The sequence below is a fragment of the Myotis brandtii genome, unplaced genomic scaffold (assembly GCF_000412655.1).
Source record: "Myotis brandtii unplaced genomic scaffold, ASM41265v1 scaffold612, whole genome shotgun sequence".
Taxonomy (NCBI): Eukaryota; Metazoa; Chordata; class Mammalia; order Chiroptera; family Vespertilionidae; genus Myotis; species Myotis brandtii.
In genome coordinates this window covers 2,617,979-2,639,895 of record NW_005370328.1, presented here as the reverse complement: position 1 = coordinate 2,639,895, position 21,917 = coordinate 2,617,979, and the positions used below count along the sequence as shown (strand labels likewise).

Sequence of the window (21,917 nt, the reverse complement as noted above, 5' to 3'; positions counted from 1 at the left end):
ACTGTTATTTTGTTATATGTCTGTTTATTTGGTGCTCTTCAACCCCTCCATAAGCTCTGAAAGAACAAGGACACTGGTTTACCCAGCACTGCACCCTCCGAAGAGTGACCAGCACAATGCAGGCACTCGCTACATGAAAGAAACCACTGAGTAACTGGTTCGCCGAGGATCAGAGCAGTGGTCTGGGTTCTCTGCTAAAGCAAGGACGTGCCGTAGCTGGAGCTGCTCCAGGAATCAGCATCAGCGCCCTTCGCGTTTCCTTATCAGTTTAATGAAAAGATGCAGATACTTGTTTGACTGCAATCTTCCATCTGGTTGTGATGGAGGATTTGGACAATTTTGATATTTAGCTGATTTGCAGACGAGGAATGTGATGAAAGATCCAAGTCGCACCCAAGCCATGATGTTTGATAAAAGCTGATGGGAAAATGCGAACGATGATAAAACACAGAGCTCAAGAAAGAAACGGAAGGAAACATCCAAGAAGGAAGGTCAGAGACTGCAGGGGCAAAAGCTGAGTTTGCCTGATGCTGTCCCCCAGGTACTGCCTTCACTGAAAAAGGGGGGTTTTGACCCTTGTAACACCATTTCATCTGAATAGCTCACTCCTCACTTAGAACGGAAGCAGTTTGAGAGTAGGGATGGTATGTTGAGGTTTTTAAAAATAATTTTTTCCTAACTGTGCCTATTGTAAATGTTCATTGTTTGTGAAATATTGTTTAAAGAAGACAAGCATACAAAAGTGCTCCACAACGACGTTTGGGCTGTGAGGGCATGAGAGTGTAGACTTGCTTATAGGGGCTACAGGCCAATGGGAGAGAAGGGGATATCTGAATATGTAACTCCCCACATTCCATTCTTAGGCCCTGCATTTTTCATATTGCTAGAGGACCGGATGACTAACGGGCTGGGTTCAGATACTCCGTAAGGAAAGTATCCGCTGCCATCAGACAGAGATGATTTCCACGAATTAGACGGTCTTTTATATGGGTGCCTCTGTACAACTCAATAAAATCAACACATTTCAACGGGAATTTGCTGTCATTTTTAGTAAGTCTCTATTGGTATCCCTTAAAATGAGATATGTATGAAGTATCAGCAACAGGCAATGAAAAGGGCACACCGACTGAGAGGTACTCATGAATTGATCGGGATGGGAAGACGGAAATAAAGAGAGATCTCCAAGGAACCCCTCGGACTGTAACTTAATCCTGAAGTCGAAGAGAAGGAGAAAAGAAAACATCACTCAAGCGCTCAGCACTGAATCCAGAGAGTAGGAAACGGCTGTTGAAGAGAAAGGCAAATGCATGGAGAAGAGCCAGGCATTTAACATTTCAGCACAGTGAGGATTACTGTGTCTGCAAATTACACGAATTTCCCCACAGGGAACTATGTGCTTTATTTTTAAAGGAAAGAGGCATAAAATAGCCAAGCTCATTACAAGTACACTTCCAAGTAATGTTACCTTTAAGAGTAAATGTGTGTTAAAAATGGGATACAGACCAATTTGAGAGAAGGTAGTATCTCTCAAATATCACAAAAAAGTCTGCCTGTGGATCATAAAGATATGATTTGGGAAACAAAACCCAGGCCTGTGGAAGTTACGTTTGACATACTCCATAAGGAACAGCTTGTTTCTAATGTTTAATCTCCAGATAAACTGTCAGGAAAAGGCATTTTGTCTGTTATAATTTTGGATAGCCAGCGCTACTTCAAAGCACGCATCCAGGTATGCTGCGGTGACAGCTGTCACATTCTAAAGAATGACCAAATAGCCCCAAAGACTATGAAATGTCACAAGTGCCTCTATCAACTTGGTTACTGATTAATTCACGTGCTGAGAGGCCTGGGTGGCTCCAAAAAGTTTTTGTTGGGTGGTCATCAGTGTTGTACACCTTGTGGATAAATGACCTGCCTTCCCACCTCCTGGTTTATGGGTCAACACTCAACCACTGAGCCACACCAGCCATGCCTATCTTTACATTTTTATTAATTTCTGAGAGGAAGGAAGAAGGAGAGAGAGAGAGAGAGAGAGAGAGAGAGAGAGAGAGAGAGAGAGAGAGAGAGAGAAAGAAACATCAATGATGAGAAAGAACTGGAAACGTTACCTCCTAGTTCATAGATCGATGCTCAACCACTGAGCCACGCCAGCTGGGCTTGAAATGCTTAATAATTTTTAAACAAGGGACCCCTCATTTCGTGATGCCCTGGGCCTTGCATATTATGAGGCCCAAGCTGCCTGAGATTTAGATGTGTTTGATGGTCTCACTTTTATATATAATAAAGATGAAACACAAGCATTCAGATACCAGTTGGCTACTCAACATGTATTCCCTCAACAAAGATTTTGAACACTTCCTGTGTGTTAAGTGGTGTGACAGGTACCCATCCTGGCCAGGTGAGACAAGGGCAGACGGGAAGCTATCGTCTCTCTCCTTCAGCAGCTTTACCTACTCGCTGAGGAGCAGAAACCAGAGAAAAGGATATGGCAATGAAGTCCAACAAACGCGATGGCAGCAGAATGTCGATACTATGGAAGCATACAGACTTATCCACATGTAAAATCCCACTGTACAGACTGTCCCCATTTTGTGATACGGATGGTCAAACTATGTTCTCTTTCCCCCCAAAGCGATGTGCAGGAAATCTGTCTGTCCGGGCAGAGGTCCTCCCCTGCTCTAAGTAGCACTGCACATGCTCTTTCAGCACAGGGAGCTCTCACGAACTTCCCAGAGGATGCGGGCGGAAGGCCTCTCCTTGCTAATTTAGTGCTGGCGTGTCTTCCCCTTTAAGTGAAATGCAACACGGAGCAACTTTTAATGAACTTTTTAAAGAAAACATTTCCCCTGGAGTTAAGAGACACATAAGCCCTTATCCTGTCTGTCGCTAAAGAGGACATGATTAATTCATTTTGTCCTCCGTGGCCCTAATTATTTCGTTAATCCCCTTCCCCTGCATCCACCCCATGCTGACGTGAGGGCCCCGTCTAAAGTGTAGGTAACCCAGAATAGAACAATGCCGATGCCGACATCCCGATCGCTCGGTGCGGGCCGGGCCGGCGGCCGCGTTTGGTAACCGGGGATATGAAGAGGCCGGTTATTGACAAGCTGCCATGTGCTGTTTGCATTAGCGAATATGAGAAGATGATGGCGCTGCTCCCTCGTCCCCACGGAATCCAGCTCAGTGAGATAGCAGAAAACGCGCCCGTTTACTTAGAGCATTGATAACACCTCTAAATAATTAACTGAGGACTTCCTGTCTTCAATTACTTAATGCTTTTTTTAACATCTTGAGAGGATTATAAGCAATTTATGGATCGCACGTGAGGAGTGCATTCGCCGCTATTCCCACAAAGCATTTAAGGGATCATGTTTCCAAAGCTTGGTGGTAATTAAAAATAAGCACGGAGACCATGGGGCTGGGGCATGGCGCTCGCTCCCCTGCTGTTGCTTCGCAGGACCTAGATTTCAGGCTCCGGGATGACTACAGGTACAACTTCATTAGTGTTGCACTGCTACCCGGGGAATGCTGAGGCTTGGGAAATGATGAGAAAATGAAAGCATTCATCCCAGGGGGTCCGGGCAGCTCTTCGTCAAACCTTTGAGATGAACTGTGAAATACGCTTGCTTATTTGAGTTCATTCGTGACCTCAATAAAACAGTCACTCATATAAAACACGTCTGTGTTCAAAGTGGTTGGTCCGCTGTCCCTGGTGCTGAATTTTGCCTGGCAGATCAAATGCATTCGCACTCCATAGATCTCGGGGTTTAGGTCATTTAATGCCTACCTAGCACCATTCCTGTCCCCCAAGGCTACCCCCGGGTGGCTGTGAACTTGGTCAGGTTTTGCTGAATGAGGTTTACTTGCTCTTTCAACAGAGAACTCTCTCTTTAGGGCTGTGTCCCCCAAGTGACGTGTTCTTTGATTCGATCTAAAACAGCACAAATGGACCAAACGGAAGACCTGGTGGATGAAGCTCTCCTAAAGCTTATGTTCCAGCAGGAAGAGACATAAAAAGACAAAACCAACGAAAATATCAGGCAGGGATAAGTCGATGACAAAAATGAAACGCAGGTGATGTGGTGGTGTGTTAGGGAAGCCACAGCTAGACTGGGGACCTCAGAAAAGCCTTCTCTCCTACAGAAGTGACATTCAAGCTCCAACATGTTCATTATTATTATAATCACTACCAGTAATTATCTAACATGATACTGTTATACTGTGCTGTTATTATACTATCAAAGCTAATTATAAACTGTTACAATAAACAATAAAAATAATGCACTTATTAATTGAAGTTAATAATAACAAGTTGTCACAACCAGACAACTGTCAACTCTTCTGTGTATTAATTACCGACTCGGTAGATAAATGTTGGCCTCTTGCTGATTTCCCCTCCTCCCTTGCGCTTTCAAGACTTTCTTGGCTACCTTCGTCCCATTACCTGTGAGTGTATCCTTGGGGAATGAAAATGCATCTTTCTGTTTGTCTGGGGGGAATAAAAAGTGAATTCTGATGCAAAACCTCTACACATAATGCACATCAAAGCCAAACAGAAATCATTTCTGAAGTGATCTGCTGTTGTGGCTTATTGCTGCCAGTGTGGCTCCTTCTATTAGTGTGGGTAAGCGGGGTCTGACCATATGTCAAGAGAACACGTCCTTTTGGAGTGACCTCATCTATCACACACACACACCCCTGGGATGCTCGGCCCCCCCGACCACAAGGACAGACGCTTCCGGTAGGTTTTACCTGTGACCGTATGTTCCCTCCTGTCGGTGGTCTCCGTGTGGATGAGCCCCTTCCCAACCTGCCGGAGCTGGTACTCCGTAATGACGCCATTTGGTTTCTCGGGGGCATCCCAGCTCAAGCGCAGGGCGTCGGCCCTGGGGGCTGTGATCCTCGGTGGCAGGACGCTCTGCGGGACTCCTTGGGTAGTAGTGACAACCACCTGGAACACGGAGTCAAACAGCCATTTATCACAGGTGTCCACTAGGTATTCCCACCCATGAGAGTGTCCCTTTTATTTTAAATATACATATTTTTTTATTGATTTCAGAGAGAAAGGGAGGAGAGAGAGATGAAAGAGCAATGATGAGAGAGAATCATTGATCGGCTGCCTCCTGCACACCCCACACCGGGGATGGAGCCCACAACCCGGGCATGTGCCCTGACCGGGAATTGAACCGTGACCTCCTGGTTCATAGGTCAACACTCAACCACTGAGCCACACTGGCTGGGCTGTTTTAAAATGTTGTCACCTGGCCTGGCACATCATGAGTAGGGGCTTGGAGAAGGGCACCCTCTTTCTTTGATTCCTTCCTTTCTATTCCATCGAAACAATAAAATCCGACCTTGAACACATTCCATAAGTCTCAGGCTACCATTTATCACAACCAGGCTCAACAGCCATTCTGACGGCAGAGAGCAGCCCTCCGTTTAAACAAGTGAGACCTGGCTGGCAGACTGTCAGCCTGGAGAACTCTTGATAACTCTCTCCCATATGGCCCAGGAGTGTCTCTGCATTTTAACAGCCTGATTTTGTACATGTTAAGCACCGGTAAACATGGAGCCAAAAGCCACATCTGAACGCGCTTGCACATGGCATGCTTTGAACAGTACACATGGGCAGACCTTTGTCTTCCGCGCTTCCTGTGATCCCGGGATGACACCACAGTGTCTGCCCCAATGTTCTAGGAAGGGACCAAGTGAGAAGAAAAAGAACAAATCAGCCCGTTGTTGGTGCAACGTTGTCGAAATATGACTTGGGGAGAAAAGGGGCTGCATTTGTGTTTTGTTTTTCACAGAATTCACTGTTTTACCTTTTAACCATTTTTGGGGGGAGGGGGTGGGGCAGTGGTAAACATGAGCTGTGCCTGTGCAGACGGCACGGATTTTGCTTGGAATGCTCAGGCCCTAGTTTTTGATTGGGACGATCAGCTGCCATCTGCCCCAGGGGTGACAGGTTTCGGGGAGGGTCTGTGGATTGTAAAGCTGAAGCCAGTCTGGCTGAATGTTTGACTTGGACAGTTCTCGTGCAGGGTCTGAGGAGGCTGTTCCTCTAAAGGTTGAACGACATGTAAGGAGCAGAGCTGCCGGGTGTGAGTCTGTTTTCTCCTGAGCGTCCTCTGTGATTATGGCTCTTTATTGTCCCCTGGAGGGTTTCTCTCTCCCAGTCCCTGGGTGGGGTTTTCTGCTTTCATTTCACAGCATTCCCCAGTGCTCATCACCTGTGGTCTTCTGCTTGGACCACAGCCAAACACTCCTTGCTTCAATCTCCCTCATACATCTTTCTAGTAAACTCCAGTCATATATATATATTTATTTCAGAGAGGAAGGAGAGGGAGAGAGAGGAGAGAGGAACATCAATGATGAGAGAGTATCATTGATTGGCTGCCTCCTGCATGCCCCCTGCTGGAGATCAAGCCTGCAATCAGGGAATGTGCCGTGACCTCCTGGTTCATTAGTGGATGCTCAACCATTGAGCCATACCACTCCCTTCTTAATCCTGCTTCTTACTCGTTATTTTCGCAACCCTGACCTCCTGGTTCATTAGTCGATGCTCAACCATTGAGCCATCCCACTCCCTTCTTAATGGTTATTTTCGAATGAAGTACCAAATAATATTTTCTCCCACCACTCTGCTGTTGGCTCCTTCTCTTAAATACATATTTAAAAACTAGCCAAATTTTAATCTTAATGTTTAACTTCTCCCTCTTTTGATTTTTTCTTTGCTTGCACGATGGCACTGTGACCCACACACTACTCCAGCCAGATACCTTGAAAGTACCCAGGACTCACTGCTTTTATTCCTCTGCATACAGTTGGCCACTAAGTTCTGTCTGTCTTATCCTCTGGTACCTGCTGGATCTTTCTGATAGTCGCCATTCTGACCCCTGCTGCCTGAGTTCAGGGCTTCATTATTTCTTGGCAAGGTTGTTGCAGAAACCTTACAAACATTTTATTTTCTATGCTAGGCTTCTTTTGCTCTTTTTTCTTTATTTTTTATTTTCCAAGAGCTTTTAAAAATTCTATTTAAATAGAAACCCCTTTAAACTGAATATTGGTTTGGGAATTATCATAGATTTACAGAAGAACATCTAAAAATAGTTAGTGGGCCTGGCCGGCGTGGCTCAGTGGTTGAGTGTTAACCTATGAACCAGGAGGTCATGGTTCGATTCCCAGTTGGGGAACATGCCCGGGTTGTGTGTTCGGTCCCCAGGGTGGGGTGTACAGGAGGCAACCTATCGATGATTCTCTCTCATCATTGATGTTTCTATCTCTCACTCCCTCTCTCCCTTCCTCTCTGAAATCAATAAAAATATATTAAAAATAAATAAAAAGAGTTGGTGGAAGAAAAGTGTGATAAAAAGGCTATATGGATTCAAGTATTCTTATTTATTTATGAAACACTGATATTTGAATAAATCTTTTTTCCAGTGATCTCTAATTTGAGAGGCATAAGTATTAGTACTCAATTGAAATGCCACCTGGACACCCTCAACACGACACTGAGAGAAACACTGTATTCTATCACTGGGCAAATCACTCTTGACCTAGACATTAGATAGTCTTCCCAGGGGATAACTTCGCCCAGAGGTGAGAAAACTCCCCTTACCTCGCCGCTGGGGGCACAGCCCGCAACTGTGCAAGCTTTCAGCTGGTATGAATATTCCTGAAAAGGCTCAATTCCCGTTGTATCAGAGAAGGTCAATGACCTTCCCCGAAAATATTCCACTCCATTTCGGAGAAGAATGTAGTGAATGATATGACCTAAAGGAGACAGAGAAATGCTTGCATTTGAGCATCATAACCTTGTAACCATTTGCAAACAATGTACATGTCTTAGAGTTTGGAACAAATGGGATGCTGTGGCATTATGTATTTAATTTCCATTTGCTATCACATTGCTATGTGCAAAGCGCTCTTAATTATACACACTCTTAGGGAGGAGATGGATTCTTGACATAGCTAATCAGAGTCATTTATGCTTATTTCCCCTCACTAGCAAACAAATTTACTTTCAATATTAAAACTATTTTGCCTTCCCGTAACCTGCTTTATTTGTCAGAGCAACCCAGGTAAAGGCTGGAACTCAAGAAAAAAAAATTGGGGGCTCACAATGGGTGCGGGCTATTTCACAAAAAGAATGACCAGTTGGCACAAACCTCAAGACCACTTGATCAGGAAATACTTTTTAGGGGTTAGATGCATGCCAATTACATGTAGATTACACCCATTTCAATGCGCTCATGGATTTATGGAACTACGGTATTTCCATCTTAAAAGCAGCTTAGTACCATTCGGTTGTATGGGTTTCTTCCAGGTTAGGAGTATTCCATCTTCAGGACGGTCCGTTCTGAACCACTGAGGGGGACTCACTCCCTGAGGCACGTCTTCTTTCGTGCTGGTTCTAACAGCTTCGCTGAATCCTCGTCCGTAGCCATTCCAAGCCGAGATCCTATACTCGTATGTCATATAGGGCTCCAGGTTCACATCTAGAGAGATAGATATTTAACGGTAGAATTTAAAAACAATTTAGTTTGCCATCATACTGCAAATGAATAGCAAAAACTTTAAACATTTTTTAAAAAAGGCTTAATGCTCTAATCCTCTCCCTGGGAATAAAACTCTCATGTCTTGATTCTATGAATCATAAAAAATATCTTCCATGTCTCATGGATGCAGAGATATGGAATGGCACAGAACAGAAATCACCTTTTCTGACCAGAGGAATGTGGGCACATTAAAGAAATGATCGAAAAGCCCTGGACTAATGTCCGTCGGATGTCACTGCTTCGTAAGTTCATGCTCCCTCCACTCCTGCAGGGGGCAGGTTTCATAGTTTCATCATTATAAATGTTACCAAGTCTTCCAGTGTTAATATCACTCAATTAAGTCATTCTATGAATTACAATGCAGCTGTTATGAGATGTGGGACTCGAAACCTAGCATATCATGGTTAGTGAAGAAAAATGATTGTATCCTTCTCTCCTCTCCACCAAACCCAAACCGAGACAGAGCCCAAGCCAGCCCCCTGCTCTAGCTCCACGTCTACACCAGGTTAATTTTCAGTCCATCCACGTGGGCTTTTGACCACATTCTTCTTACATCTTCAACAATTAACCCTGCCCGCCTACCTTCTAGAATGAGCACGAAAATGAAATACAATGAAATCATATGGGGGAACTTCATAAAAGGTCAGTTCCCATCAAACATAAGGGATTATCTTCCGTCCCCATTTCGTCTGGTAAGATGGTGTCCGCCCCTAGTTACCCGTGATGACCACCGGAGGGTCTGAAGATTTCCCTTCCATTCTGGTCAGAGACCACATTTCCCAGTGTTCTTTGCAGCTTGGTGCAGTCACATGACTGAGATCTCAACAAGGGAAGGGCATGGAAGTGATATGAGCTCCTTGTGCATCGCTTTCTAAAGAGGAAATCACTGCCTTCCATGGCTGTTCTTGTCCCGCTTATGGGTTAAAACTAGGAAATGGTATCTCAGGGTGTAACGTGTGGACAAGGGCAGCACCCCAAGCACCATGAGCCACGAAATGGAAGGAATCTGGATCCCTGACTAACGATGGGCGGAGATGCCCACCCCATCCACTTACTCACAGATGGTCACTGTGCTTCTGAATCTCTTTGCTACAGCAGATGAAACTATCTCTTGATATCGCTGTTTTTTCCCACCCTTCAAGCCCACATCACTATTTCTAATTTCAGTTCCTTATTTTTTCTTCTACTACATTTCCTTCTTCTCTTTTTTTACCTTTTCATCTCTTGCCCTTATTACTTTATTTTCCTGTGAGGTTCAGTCTTTTAGAGATGCTTCCAGCCCATAAAAGCATTCTTTATTACTTTACACAAGAGGGATCATTTGTTGAGATGTTGCTTTTCCTCAGTAATCTCTTTCTCAGAGCTCTTTTTCCCTTTGTAAGAATTTCCACTTTTTTTTTTAAACTTTGTATCTCAAGATTGTTTTGTATGTTATGTGGGGTCAGTCTTCTAATAACAGAGGGTTTTGTTTGGGGGGATATAGATGTTCAATATTTACTCATTAATTGCTTAACTGCCCCAGACATGTTTGTCTTCAATCACTTCAAGCTAACACGGTAATCCTTCAAAAATGCGTATCATAGCGTGTCATTTAACATCTACACCTTGCTGCATAAAGGTGAACTGCTTATTTATTTCTTTGTTCCTTATTCTCTACAGGTTTACTTTAAAATAGCCTGCATCCTTGTTTAAAGTTAGACTTTAAAATTTTTAAACTGCTAACTTTGAACAAATCCAGATTGTGCCTTTAAGGACCATGTGACTCACTAGCCCATAGGGTAACGGGATGAACTGCCCTTAGATTGAGGAGGAAGATGATGTCAGAGTGAAATCAACCTGCATGTCAGCAGCTTCTCACGACCCCTTGGGTGCTGTGGGCAGTGCATCCTCTGTTACCTGTAAAGGAGAACGTGTCTGTGCTTCCCGTGTGCACCAGCTCTTCCGCAGAGGAGCACGCTTCTGCCACAGGTGTCCTCTCTGTGGAGCTGCGAGACCCTATGACCACTGTGCAAACGTGGCTGGTGAAGTTGAAGTCACACCGGCCGCAATGTGCAGTGGCTGCCGCAGACGCTGGGCAGACAGTGCCGCACGCTTCGGGGGTGTCCTGGGCCAGGCGGTGGGGGTGGGGGAGAGGGGAGAGGACTTTACTATTTCATTTAGGCAGACATAGGGTTAAGTTCTACAAGTTTAATGACATTTTCTTTCATCGAGTTCATGAATGAATCTCTCAAAATGAGTAAAAAAGAGAAGTGAAGGCCGTTTATGTGCCAGAAAGAGCATTTGTGTTGAAGTGATACAGACTTGGATTCAAGATCCAGTTGGACAAGTCCCTAGCTCTGTGACCTTAAGAAAGTGACCTAGACTTTCCAAGCCTCAGCTTGTTCAGCGAGAAAATGGAAATTAAATGTAGCAGTTTTGTTGTGTGACTCAAAGGGCACCTAGGAATGCCTTACACTCAGTAGATCCACTATCATTCATAACAGTCGTCGGTATTTTATTATTGTTACTTTGACACTTTCCTAGTGGAGTTTTTGAGAAAATAAGAAATGTGATATTTAAGGATCTGCGCCTCCTATGCTGTTGGGAAAGTATGATCTGTAAGAAGTATCTCATCCAAGTGAAAATCTATGTAGTTCATGAACTGCCATTATACTTACTTACTAGAGCCCTGGTGCATGAAATTCGTGCACTGCGCCCGGCCTGCGGCCTCTAGCAATCTGGGAGCCCTTAGGGGATGTCCAACTGACAGCTTATATAGTTGGACATCCTTAGCACTGCCGTGGAGGTGGGAGAGGCTCCCGCTACCACTGATGTGCTCAACAGCTGTGAACCCGGCTTCTGGCTGAGTGGCGCTCCCCTTGTGGGCACACACTGACCACCAGGGGGCAGCTCCTGCATTGAGCGTCTGTCCCCTGGTGGTCAGTGTGCGTCATTGCGACTGGTCTTTTCCTGTTTGGTCGATTTGCCTATTAGCCTTTTATTATATAGGATACTTGTAAGTCTTGTCTCTGATGAATCGCTAGATTTTGTAATATATTTTGATAAATACTAATATGTTTTAATCTCAGAAAAAAATATTTCATCATTCCCAATTTTATAGGGATGTAACAAGTCAATACAGGGTAGGGCAAAAGTAGGTTTACAGTTGTTTGTAACTAAGTGAATTTGCTGGATCTGAGGTCTCTATCAAAGAAAAGTGGTGGGTGTGGGTTGAGGGGCTAGAGGGAAGCAGCCAGAATCCTGTGTTTCCCTCCATGGCACCTATGGGCATGAGATGGCACCACACCAGGCCCTGGCCCTTCTGGGCACAGAGGTGTTCTAGTCTTGCCCTGACCGGAAGCTCTGGGTAAGGCTCCTAGAGAACAGCTAGCTCAGCATTATTAATTCCCTTAGAATTCGCTGCAATAACATCAATCACAGCGAGCTCATTGGGTATTAATATGGATGGAATGCGGGAATGAATAATGCACACAGCAGTTTCCACATTCCCATTCTAGAACAATAGCCATGAACAATGTATTTCTCTCTCCGTCCTCCAGCCTGCGCCTCCGAGAGGTGTTCTGCCCGTTACCGTCGTCCTGGTTCCAGTGGGAGCCTTGTCGGAGCAGACATACTCCAGGGGGTCATATCCAACTCCGCTGCAGCAGGCCTGGCTCCCTGGAATAAGCGCCGTCTCGCAGCATCTCACTGGCACCCGGCCGCTCTTCCTAACATGTGCCTGCGAGGCTCCGCTGGAGGCTGAGCAGCATCTGGTCTCTGCCACACTCACGTAATCCTGCCCGCAACAGGCCATGCCTGCAATAGCAGAAGGTTAGAGATGAAGACGAAGTTTAGAAAATGGGAGGAAGCTGAGGGGGCTATGGAGTGTGGGATGAAACCGCCAGACCCTGGCAGTGGCTGAGAGGGTGCGACACTTACGGGGACGTGGCCCTCCCCAGGGGATGTAAACTGTAGTGAAGTGGTCTTTCTCACCAAAAGCACTGGGTGCTCATTAGTAAAGGACACACAGAGCAAGGGTTCCAGAGCACTCATCGGGGCCAACTTCTCCAAGCTCCGCAAAAGAGAGATCGGGTGTCTGCCCCTTTTCTGATGACCAAATGTTCTGGCAGAAGGAAGGGTACCGTGGCACCTCGCTTCTCGAACGTCTCCCATCCCGAACAAGTCACCTCGACAACCCTTTCCTGCTGAGGCCTGTGGGATGGGTCACGTGCCTCCCAGGCGACAAACAAAGGAGAGAAGGCGTGAATCTGAGCCAGTTTACCACTGTGAACGTCGCAGGATACTGTGCTGTGAATATTTTTGTGTTTTGTGTTTTTTTTGCTTTTGTTGCTGCTTATAATTATTGTTAAATTTTCATTCCTTATTATACATTTCCTTTTCCTTTTGTTGTTTTCATGTACATTTCATGCCCTTTATGTTTTTAAAGTGTTTGTTTATAAATCAAACAGTACAATAGACATGTACGGTATAGAAGAAAGGTTAAAACGGAATCATTTGGGAGTCTGGAACAGATTCATTCAACGTACATAATTTCTAATGGGAAATAATGATCTGGTTTGCCAACAGCCTTCCGGAATGAATGAAGTTTGAGAAATGAGGTGCCACTTACTTAAAACGGAGGGACATTGAGGACATCTCTAGAATTCCCAGGGGAGGAGAGGCCACCCTAGTGCTCTGGGGCAAGAGGCCAGACAGAGGGGAGAGGCAGCCACTGCGGAACGGGAGACAGGACATCTCTAGAATTCCCAGGGGAGGAGAGGCCACCCGAGTGCTCTGGGGCAAGCGGCCAGACAGAGGGGAGAGGCAGCCGCTGCTGCAGAACGGGAGACGTGGCAGCGTGAGTCTCCTAAGCTGCTGCCTGGCTCTGTCTAGGGTCCAAGTATTTGTTTCCGGGGACTCCAGCCACAGCAGAACCGTTCTTTCTTCATGACACAGATTTGCACCCACGGAGCATGCTCCCCCATTGGGCGAGCCATTCAGCCAGTTTTTGGAACCATCACTGGACCTGGGTCAGAGGATGGAGGACACGTGTGCCTGCGAGACCAAACGGACTCCTCCCTCCCTCCCACCCAATCCAGTTTCACCAACTCTGTTCACGTCACCTAGATCGAACCATAGAAGAGATACGGCAGAAATGTAGACAAAAATAAAGCCCGAATAAACAAACAGCAGTCTGGAGTCAGATTAAGCTGGAAATAAAGGGGCCCGTACTCCATGTCACAGTGCGATCATATTACAGAGTGACATATATCCATTTGTATAGTAGCACAATGAGGGGATTTCGTTTAATTAGGGTTTTATTATTAGTCCCGACTGGTAACATACCTCAACTTCAAAGTGCCATGGGTTCCTGAAGTGTTTAATCTGACCTTGTACAAACACACGTGCCATGAGAGATACTCCTAATAACAGACCAACGAGTCTTAAGAGGTTTTTTTGTTATTGTTTCTTAGTCGTTGAATCTAGACACTGGCTTGGCATGTGCCTTAAGAAAGATGCTTACCCACGCATAACTTCAAAGAACTCTCCCACTGACCTTCAACTTTAAAAATATCTCCAATTACTTGCATTTGTATTCACAGTTAATGACATCCATTGAGCGTAACTGAGTTTTGACATGTTCTAATGTAACTGCTCAAAGTCGTGGGTTTAAAAGTTAACTGTTTTTCTCTGGGGCTTTGTTAATAATTTTGGTTGTTTTAACATTTCCAGGAAAAGTCCTCTCGAATATATACACACAGCAGGGCTATCATTGCAGTCTGAGTCTTGATTATGATGGATAAAATCACACACACACACACACACACACACCACAACTTCAGTTTTTATATTATTTGGATGTATCTCTGATGCCTTGAGATCAGACATTTAAATGCCACCGTGGATTCTTTACTATTATTTTTTTCTCTGGCAGTTTTCTTAAAATACTTCATGTTTTCATTTTAAAGAGCCATCAAATTCTAAAAACTGGCCCCTCAGGGAGCAGAATAACCTGCCTCCCCTCCCCCCCCTTCCAGATCACTTTACGGTTTCCCCATGCTTTACGTAGAAAATCAAAATGCAGACGCTGACCCAGTTCCAAACTCCTAAGCAGTCAGCGGATCGCTCTGAGGGACTTTTGACAGGCCAACTAAAATCCCGCTAATGAACAGTTTTTACACCAGGAAAAAGAGAGAGAGAGAGAGAGAGAGAGAGAGCGAGCTTTCTTTCACCAAGAGTTTCATGTTAGTTTCCCTGAATTAAAATTTCCAGCCAAGATTTCACCCCCATAACAAGAAGCGACTCCCTTTCTAGTTCCTTCGGTAAACCATTACTTCTTTAATTATTATCAACCTTGTTCCAGGGTGATAAATTGCTAATTACTTAATACCCTAATCAGCGTTCATTCTTTGCACAGATAAACTGTGACAGAGCCATTAATTTAAATAGTAATTTCACTTAATGGCCAGAACGGCACACCAGATTTTTATGCAGCCTTTCCCGAAGCCGGCATCCATCACCGCGCGCTCCTGACATAAAGACGTCTGACGCGCACTAACTCACTTATGGAGAGCAGATGTTCCGGAGCGGGCTCGGGAGAAAGTCCCAGGGTGCATCACGTCAGCATGAATGAGCTCGGGTTCCGAGTGGGACCATCTCCCAGAACTGCACTGCCATCGCTTTTGACCCCCTACCTAACTGATCACAGGTGGCACTTGACTTTTGACCTTTGGCATACAGAATGCACGATTTTGAGTAACCCCAAAGAAAAACAAAACGAGGCCGTGGATCACTGACTGGCTGATCTGTTTGTTTGTTTTTTATTCTAGAGGCTCTTCATTTAATTTGTACAAAGGTGGAGTGTCTCTTTGAGCGAGTTATTAAAATATTAGATGTTTATTTCTGAGATCAAAAAGCATATGTAGCGAATGAGTATCTTTCCAAACTGCATAAATATCCAATGGAGAGCTTCCACTGTACTGGCTACAACTGAGAACACTGGCTCTTGGTATTATAACTACTTCCAATATGTTATCAATTCTTATTCAATGGCAAGGGCTGAAAATGAAAACATGCATAAACAGATAGGCCTGATGAATTTCTAAATTCTTAAATCTGCAAAACAGGTGCTCATTTTTCTAAAAAAAAAAAAAAAAAAGACCAGCATTTATGTATCATGCTTTTGAGGTTAAATCAGTACCGTAGTTTTTAAAAAAATGAGTCTAGAACATGACAAATCATTGTGGAACTCTGGAATTAATCATGAGAACCACCTTTTAGCTGAGGGATACAGCTTAGGCCTAAAGAAATGAAAAAATAAAAAAAAAGTTTGTGATTAGTCCTCAGGACAAACGAAATTGGTGGCAGAGACTGAAAGAAAATAAACGCATGCTTGCCTTCACCAGTAGGTGGCTCTATGGCTACCACCACAACAATGAGAAGAAAGGGGTGGAGTAAAAATGCTCCCCAAATAGTGACAACTTATTTTGTAGCATCTATACAGCACTATACTTTCCAAATATTCATTATGTCATGGAAATCTTCCTGTGAAATATTCTTTATTTTTTTTCTTTTTAATACTCAACCAAGGATATGCTTTGATATTTTAGAGAGAAAGGAAAAGAGAGAAAGAGAGAGAAACAATGATGTGAAAGACAAACATCTACCAGTTGCCTTCCATATGCTCCCTGACCAGGGATCGAACCTGCAGCCTTAGGTATGTGCCCTGACCAGGAACTGAATCCGCAACCCTTTGGTGTAAAGGTTGATGCTCCAATCAACTGAGCCACCCAGGCAGGGGGAAATATTCTTCCAATACACTCTTCCAGGATGGAGTTCTGTGCCGCACATCCCTTTTTAGCAAAGTTCCCAAGATTAGTCCATCTTATGTAACTGATACTGGTGCCATTCATTCTACTCAGGTCTGAGTCTAGGGCATGAAAACTCAGTGTTCTTTCCCCCGACAACAGCCTCAGAGTTTCCCAAGAAAAGCTGCAGGGACATTTATAATAGAAACAAGGCAACAGGATCCAAACGTCTTTCATGATCAGTTTCCCATGACGAACAGAAAAACCTGTCTTGTGGTTTTTTTTAAATGTATTTTTATTGATTTCAGAGAAGAAGGGAGAGGGAGAGAGAGATAGAAACATCAATGATGAGAGAGAATCACTCATCTTCTGCCTCCTGCACGCCCCCCACTGGAGATCAAGCCTGCAGCCCAGGCATGTGCCCTGACCGGGAATCAAACCATGGCCTCCTGGTTCGTAGGTCGATGCTCAACCACTGAGCCACACCAACCGTAGCTCATTTACTCCAATATCAAATATGAAACTCATCTCTAAACCCTCTCCTCCTCTGAATAACAGAAGGGCTTTCATTCTCCTCTTTTAACACGAAAGGATATAATCAAGTTCAACCCAAGATTAATGGCAGAAATGATAAAATCGTAGAAGCAAACACTAAGAATAAAGAGAGTCATAAAGAGGCTTAAAATACGGTCAAGGAAAATGGTTAAGAATACATATCTGCCGAAATGACAGGCACGGCTTCCATCCCAAGACGCCTGCCTGAGACTCCTACGCCGCCCGCCCGCCCGGAGAGAGCACTAAAAGCATAAACGCTGCCCCAGCACTTCTGTTCCGACAGCATCTGTTAATTCTCTCCATTTATAAAATACATATTGACAAAGACAACTGAACTGGGACCGGGGAGATTTGATTTGGTGTGAGAAAGTCAATTCAATGTGATTTTGTTAAAGGGCTCCTGCAGGCGAATAAAAGAGTTTAAGTAATAAAGTACATAAAGAGACGTTTTACGAGCCAGCCCGGTCTCGTGGCAGGCACACAAGGCCGGGCAGGGAGAGGGGCCGGGCCTGGGAACGAAATCGTGAAATCCAGAGCCTAGTGCGGCAGGTATGGGGCTGCTACGTGGAGGGGAAATAAAGAGAGAGCCATATGGATGCCCTGGAAAGTCATTAAGGCCACAGTCATCAGGGGCGACAGGAGGAGAGGCAGCAGAGAGTGCGAAAACGACAGGGGAAACGTGTCTATTTCCAGTGGAACCTGCAGGAAGGTCAAGAGAAGAGGGAGTTTTTTTTCCTCTTTAAAAATATCATCCCTTCGGTCTACCGTGATGGCCACAAATGAAGACGATCATGAGGAACTGCAGCGCTCACCTGGATCCACAGGCGGAGGGGAAGGTCACAATTTGCTTACAAAATATCTGACTAGCACAGTGTCACAGGGAAGCAAGCGGAGAAGTGATTCTGAAATTTGGGCTCATGAATGGGCTTAAAGGGCACTTGAAATTGCAGGTACATTTTGTGGGCTCCATCCCCAGCGGGGGCTGTGCAGGAGGCAGCTGATTAACGATTCTCTCTCATCATGGATGTTTCTCTCTCTCGCTCCCTCTCCCTTCCTCTCTGAAATCAATGAAATATATATTTTTAAAGAAAAGAAAAGAAAAGAAAAGAAAAGAAAAGAAAAGAAAAGAAAAGAAAAGAAAAGAAAAAAAGTGCTTCTGCTTCCTCACCTGTAACATGGAGATAATAACGGTACCTACCTCCTTGGCTTGCTGTGAGGATTAAAGATGCTCATGTATATGAAGCTCACAGAACCCAGCTCGGGGAATAACGAACATGGGATGTGGTTTGCTTGTGGCTGTATTTTGTCTCTCACTGTATCTGCTTCTCATTTGCTCCATTACTGAAAGGCAGGCGAGGCCCCTCACCTGGAAGGCGGCTGTATGCCACGCCCCCGTCTGCTCCCCCGCAGCACTGGGCCTCTCTGCTGACCAGCTGTCCCCCGCAGCACTGCTGGCCTTGGCCGTCCCGCAGCCTCCCCGCGCAGCACACCTGGGCGCCCGCCGTGGAGTAGGGCATCCGGCCGCAGCAGGCGTCACCCAGGCCCACGGCGACCCGGTGGTGCTGGGCATCTGGACAGCACACCTCACCTGCCAGTGGAGGGCAAGAACCAGCATCGCGTGAGATAAGAACATCTGCTCTGACACAATGAAACTGTAGCGCAGTCATCCTGCAGACGCCGACTGGCTGAGAGAATTGCTAGAAAGAACACCGACGTTTTGGAGTTGCAACTTCTCAATGCAACTCCAACATGCTTGCATTAAAGACATAGAAATACCTGTGTCTGCTCACCCCACGCATGTCAGCTTAGAGGTTATCTAGTTCCTCTGACCCCTCATAAATGAGCACTTCAGACTTGGTGATGTGGATTCAGGGACAGCACAGAAAAAGTTTGTCTACAAATACTTTCCTGTGTAGTGTAATTTTTTGGAATGTGGGTAGAGTCAGAAATTAACTCTCGATACATTTGTAACAGCTATGATTGTAATTCCACACTGTATTTATTTAACCATACAAAAACCTTCCAATGGGAAGGTTGATCAAATGAGAGGAGGTAAAAATACTATATTTAAACCAGCACAGTAGTATTTTGGGAGTAGTGGCAGACACGGAATTTCACTACTGTAGTTATACCCACATTCCCCTTTACATGATGTTCTGGGAGACTTGAGGTAAAAACCATCTTTTTCCTGGTATCTTGAAATCAAAGAGTTCAAAATACATTACTTTTCCCTAAGGATACCTTAGAGAGGACTAAGAGCAACTTGGTGGATCTAAAATTCACACCTGGCCTTTCATTTCTATCTCATGACCCCATGACCCCACTCTGGCAGAAACGATAAAATTATAGAGGACCTCCCTCCAGCCCCCTGAACCCTGATTTCCTCCCCTCCTTTGTCTTATTCCTTTCCTCCTTCCTGTATCTCTAACAGGCCCTCTCCCCTCTCCTCCACTGCCCCTTCTCAAACACACCTTTCTCCTTGGACAGTATTCCTTCCTATTTTATAAGGGATGTGAGTCTGATGACCAACCTGGCAGGTCTTATTAAACCATGGTCCAGCCAAGACTTACACAATCTGGCTAATGACTTGCCAAACCTTTTTAAGTTGGGGTTGCTTTAGAAATCTATAGACCTGAACTCCCTGATATGTATCAATTAGTTCATCTTTTTGTGAGGTCAAGAAATGCTAAGACTTGGTTAGTAACAGCAAGGCAAATCACCGACTAAAAGGATATAAAAATGTGGGACACTCTTTCACTCTGGATAGATATATAGAGTCTAACAGGAGGGCGAGGACTCTACCCTATCCCATCCTCCCCTGGGGTTCTCTGGAAATGCTTATTCCAGGGGTACCCCAAGAACCCCACTCGCACTCGCAATGGAAACCCACGCATTTCTCCGATAACATTACTAGAGGCCAGTGAAGAAGAAATGGAGAGTACAGTCACTGTATCTCATATTCCTCTGCATAAAAGGATTCTTCACTTTGGTCTGAAATATAGTTGCCGTATTTCTTAGATCCTACAGTTCAGGAACAGAGGGCCCCTTGTTGGCGTACTTCCTTTAACACAATGTGTCACGTGGTGCAGGGGCAGCACCACTTAATTAAACAGCACTTAGGAGAAGGGTGGGCTCGGAGGAAACATAGCAGACATGTCTATATTGGGGAAAACCAACAATTTTTAAAAAAAACACTTTTGAGTAGAACAAATAATTGGTTTGGATATTTTAGCCATATTTCCCCGAATCCCTCAGAATCTCATTGAGTTACTGACAGAAGAATAAAAGATGTGGATTACATCAATGAGAAGTAAAACTGATTTTTTCCTCTCAGAAAAGGCCTATTAGACCTAAGATTCAAAGATCAGTCACCTTCTCATTAACCTCTCAAAAACGAATCTATTCTACCACTGGCTTGAAAATGCTTTCTCTCTAAAAGCTACCCCGTGGTCTCAACTGTTAATTGTTAGTCTTATCAAAGAATGACCCGCATTAACATTTAGCTTGAGGTCATTAGCATATTTATAAAAAAGAGGGGGGAGTCATGAGCATTCTTTTCTCTGTTGCTCTTTGTTGTGGGTGCTATGAAGGAAAGTTGTGAGAAAAAATAAACTAAGTATTATTAACCAATACTTCAGACTCCTCTATAAATATCAAACTCATCTATACGTATCGGAATGCATATACCCATCTCAGCCTTGAACAGGCAGACAACTGATTAAGTTTTAATTGCATTTCCACACAAGATAGGTAGGGGGTTAGTGTTCTTTCTCTCTTGATGTAAACAGTGTTAAACTAGATAACGAAGACCAGTGGCTGAGCATAGAGGTCACAATATAATCTCTTCATTCAGTTACACTGAGATTCATGACTGGAGCAAAACACTCTGATGTTCCCATAGGATTGTATGTATTTTTTCTCTTGACATCATGGTATAGACATTCTAATACTATGAAAAAGGGACAATTTAAAAGGATGTGGGCCTTGTTCAACATCTGGTAGATGCCCAGATGCTTGAGGTCTGAGTGAGCCTGTGTCAAGATCTAGATCATGGAGGTTTTAAAAGATCTTGTTTTAAAAATTAAAAAGTTTCGTATAATATTAATAATCTTTGGGCTTCCAGGATTTATTCCATTCTTAGGAAAAAATATGTCAAATTTTATTTGGAAACAGAACAAACCTAGACTATTGTCTTAGCTCGAAATCTACCTCTTTGTGTTAGAAATGAGAAGTCTCCTCCATGTGCGTAGCTGTGGTAGATGCAGCCAAGCATTTTTTCATCAATTTTAAGGGATAGAGGATATTTTTCAGAGTTTGAACAGTTAATAGCAAATAAAAGCATACATTTTAATGCTACTTAGAAATGAAAACACTACCATGTAGTTTTATGCTACACTTAGACCAAAGCCTACTATGGTCTTTTAGTTTGAAGACTGGGACAACAGAACATTTCTCTCTCAACTATGTAATTACAATTTTAAGGACAGGTTTTTTTCAGGGGAGGGGAGATAGGAACTATAGTTGAAAACTCCTTCAGTGTAATGTACCCCAAAGCCTTTGGCAGTGTTGGACTAGTTGCTCATACTGTGGTTTGCAGTATACCGAAGCTGACACTGAAATCTACACAATTCTATCCCCATCACATCCTGTTTTCTTACTTGGAAAATCTAGTTAAGTTATTTAATTATGAAAGTACTTTTTTTTGTGAGAATCAGAATAACAGTCCTGCTTCAAAGACAGGTTTTTCTATAAACTTTAAGGGACAGTTATGAAGAATAGAGGACCTCAACCTTAAATTAACTTACATCGTATTTGATGATTTCACCTTCCCTTTTTGCTCCAGTGTTTCACAAAGAGATACTAGGTGAGATAATGTTTCATTTTACACAACTTAGATCAGTGATGGCGAACCTTTTGAGCTCGGCGTGTCAGCATTTTGAAAAACCCTAACTTAACTCTGGTGCCGTGTCACATATAGAAAATTTTTGATATTTGCAACCATAGTAAAACAAAGATC

At 44.1% G+C, this 21,917-nt stretch overlaps 1 protein-coding gene across 1 annotated transcript in view; it reads right to left on the bottom strand.

Annotated features, from left to right (window-relative positions):
• Positions 1-21,917, bottom strand: part of USH2A (Usher syndrome 2A (autosomal recessive, mild)) — a 408,238-nt gene that overhangs the window by 86,742 nt on the left and 299,579 nt on the right. The window contains 6 exon segments of the mRNA XM_005879907.2: positions 4,753-4,951; positions 7,619-7,773; positions 8,301-8,498; positions 10,455-10,662; positions 12,130-12,353; positions 18,267-18,488. Coding sequence (XP_005879969.1) covers positions 4,753-4,951; positions 7,619-7,773; positions 8,301-8,498; positions 10,455-10,662; positions 12,130-12,353; positions 18,267-18,488 — 1,206 coding nt within the window.